This window comes from Cyprinodon variegatus, unplaced genomic scaffold (genome assembly GCF_000732505.1).
Source record: "Cyprinodon variegatus isolate N-32 unplaced genomic scaffold, C_variegatus-1.0 Scaffold853, whole genome shotgun sequence".
NCBI lineage: Eukaryota > Metazoa > Chordata > Actinopteri > Cyprinodontiformes > Cyprinodontidae > Cyprinodon > Cyprinodon variegatus.
In genome coordinates this window covers 133014-136103 of record NW_015151306.1, presented here as the reverse complement: position 1 = coordinate 136103, position 3090 = coordinate 133014, and the positions used below count along the sequence as shown (strand labels likewise).

The window sequence follows — 3090 nt, the reverse complement described above, 5'->3', positions numbered from 1 at the left end:
AACACTGATGATGATGTCTCTCCTGATAGAAACATCAACATCTTCCACTGTCTGATTGAGATGAATGACCTCTCAGTTTATCAGGAGATTCAACAGTTCCTGAAATCAGATAACAAATCAGAAAAGAAGCTCTCAGAGATCCATTGCTCAGCTCTTGCTTACATGCTGCAGATGTCAGAGAAGGTTATGGATGAGTTAGACCTGGAGAAGTACAACACATCAAAGGGAGGACGACGTAGACTGGTTCCAGCTGTTAGGAACTGCAAAAAGGCTCGGTGAGTCCAGATGTCTTTATGGTGTGATGCTGATTCATTTCTATTGTCCTCCTTCTTTTTCTTCATGGTTCTAGTTGTGTCTGGGTGTTTTTGCTCTTTAACTTTTTCCTTCATTGGTTTGACCATTAGGGACATTCAAACATCTAAAGGTTCACCACCTTCAGGACAACGCTAATGCTGTTGATGTTTAGACATTTGGATAACTTAAAAAATATTCCACTTGACTAGTTTTCATTTTTTATTGAAATGATTAGAAAATCTTCAGAATGAAGAAAATCATTTTCTCTAAAGATCCAATTAGCCAGAAACTCATCAGAACCTTTAAACACCTCTCCACTCATTGGACCATTAGTCCAGGATTTACCCTTTTTAGTTTGAGTTTGTTAATTTGAACCAAAATGTGTTGATTTTTATGATTTGATTTGATTATGATTTTAGAAAATGTAATTTCTGCAGGAGCCCTAGTGTCTGTCAGATCCTCCCGAAGCCTTCTCCTCCAAAGCTTACACTTAATCTGCAGCCTTTGTTGAGGCTGTAAGATTTCCTACATAAAGGCGTTTAGAGATATAAGCTTTAACTTAGATATTCCAGTCTCTTCTACTGAGAGAACTCTTGCTGCTTTTCCATAAAAAATGGTGCTTGACCAAAATGTTCGGTCTCCTCCCAAGGTTTGGGTCTTCAGCTCTTTCTTGATGTGTTTAGCAACTGTTTTCCTTTCCAGTCCAACCTTTGTACCCCAGAGGCAAAAGACAGCCCACCACAGAAACGTGGCATTCTGAAGCCTTGGCTGAATTAAATGAGACAATGATGTGGAGAGCAGATGTTTATCAGATGATGATCATCCAGATTTTTTGATTTCATTGTAACTGAATTATTTCTCCTCTAATCACAGACTTGTTGGCTGTTCTCTCTATGTAACTGAATGTGAAGTTGTGGCCTCAGCTCTGAAGTCCAACCGTCATCTGGTTGAAGTGGAAATAGAGAATATCTATGGAGATAGATCGTTTGGAGACTCTGAAACGAAGTGTCTGTGTGAGATACTGGAGAGTTCAATCTGCAAAGTGAAGGAACTGAGGTGATTTTTTTCTGCAAATTAAAACTAAATGATTTAATGAAATGATTCAAAGAGAGCCATAAAGTCCATAAAGTTCAAAACATTTTGAACTTTATGGACAAAAATGAGGAAAAGCATCCAACAAGTATTGATCCCAATGTTTCAGTTTTATTTGGGAAAGATTCAGATTGGACAATATAAGATGGTTTAATTTTCATTTTTTTTCACATCCAAAATGACATCCTTTAGAGTAGAACCAGAACAACATTTACAACCACAAACATGATATAATAACTAGAATATAATATATAAAAATTTACGTTTAAGAGGAAAATACATAAAATCTATTTTGAGGGATTACCTTCAAGTAAATGAGTCAATGCAATACACTGGTTTCATGTATAGTCTGGTTGAATTTTCTCTGTAAAATGCCTTGAGATGACATGTGTTGTGAATTGGCACTATATAAATAAACTGAATTCAATTTAATTAAAATAATGAAACACCAATGGCACGACCAGGTACCTCCACCTTAGCTTTGTCCTACAGCTAGTGTCTGTTACAGTGGTTGTGATAAATTCGATTCAATTATACTTTATTAACCCCTAAAGTGAAATTCAGTATTGGTTCAGCCCGTCCAAGAATGCAAAAAAAAAAAACAAAAAACAAACAAACAGAAAGATATTACACAGATATTATACGTGCGGGATGTGGTGTCAGAGGCCTTTCTACCATAAAAGGTGCTGCCTTTATTTAAAGAAAAAGCACAGAAAGAAATATCAATAGGTGAGGGGAGGAAAAAAAATCATATTTCATACTTTATCCTTAGCGGGATAAAGCTTGAGTCTACAAAAAAACGTGAGCACATACAGTAGTAGACATTCAAAATTTTCCCACTTTCCATGATGGGCCCTTGGCTGGTCCTCTGCAATTCGATTTTAAACATTGATGTTTGTACTAGAATATTCTTTCTTTCATTACTTGTGAACATTAAGATCTAAAGAGAATCGTCATCTCCTGGAGAGACCCTGTAATTAAGTCAAAGGGTGGAGTCAAAGTAAAAATATATGCAAGAGGGGATCACTCCAGTGGCTGGAAGTTGGAGGTGATTTCGCTGGGAGTTTTTTTTATTATTATTATTATTCTTTATTTCGAACAGCAAGAGAAAAACAAAAAAAAACAATAAAACAATGTTTAAAAATATTGGAGCGAAAAACAACAGACAAGGTACCCTTCTTTCCCTAGTTAATATACCTCTATTACATGTGCAAAAAGAAGTAGGAAGAAGTAAAACTTTTGTGCTCCTACCCCTTTAATTCTTGTATTTCTTCGATTTACAATATTTATAATTATATTGCTATATATATCCATATAAATACATACCTACCTACACATATACATACATAAATGTGTATACACATATACCTTCATACATATATACAAATAAACAAAACAAAAAACACAAACAAAACTTTCTACAATGCTTCTCTATACCTAATGAAAATAATTTCTTTGTAAATTTGCTTTAGGTTCTCATTTAGTTTAGTTGCAGGGAAGTGGGCTGCCATTCGGCTGGCTTTTGACTGGGAAGGGCTATCTAGGATTATTATTGTGCTCCTCTATTATAAGGAGAAATATGCTGCTCTTGCTTTACAAAGGGTCCTCCTATACAGTAGTAAACAATTTTTCTAGACTAGGAAGGACTCCCGTAGGCCTGTGGAGCGATATTTTCTCTCCAGTTTCCTAGCATTTTGCTTCAAA

At 35.6% G+C, this 3090-nt stretch overlaps 1 protein-coding gene across 1 annotated transcript in view; it reads left to right on the top strand.

Annotated features, from left to right (window-relative positions):
* The first annotated feature begins 6 nt into the window (after positions 1-6).
* The window catches only part of LOC107099280 (NACHT, LRR and PYD domains-containing protein 14-like), an 8515-nt gene continuing 5431 nt past the window's right edge, over positions 7-3090 (top strand). The window contains exons 1-2 of the mRNA XM_015397336.1: positions 7-275; positions 1168-1350. Of these exons, the coding sequence (XP_015252822.1) occupies positions 61-275; positions 1168-1350 (398 nt within the window). The 5' untranslated portion in view covers positions 7-60. The remainder of the gene's footprint in view (positions 276-1167; positions 1351-3090) is intronic.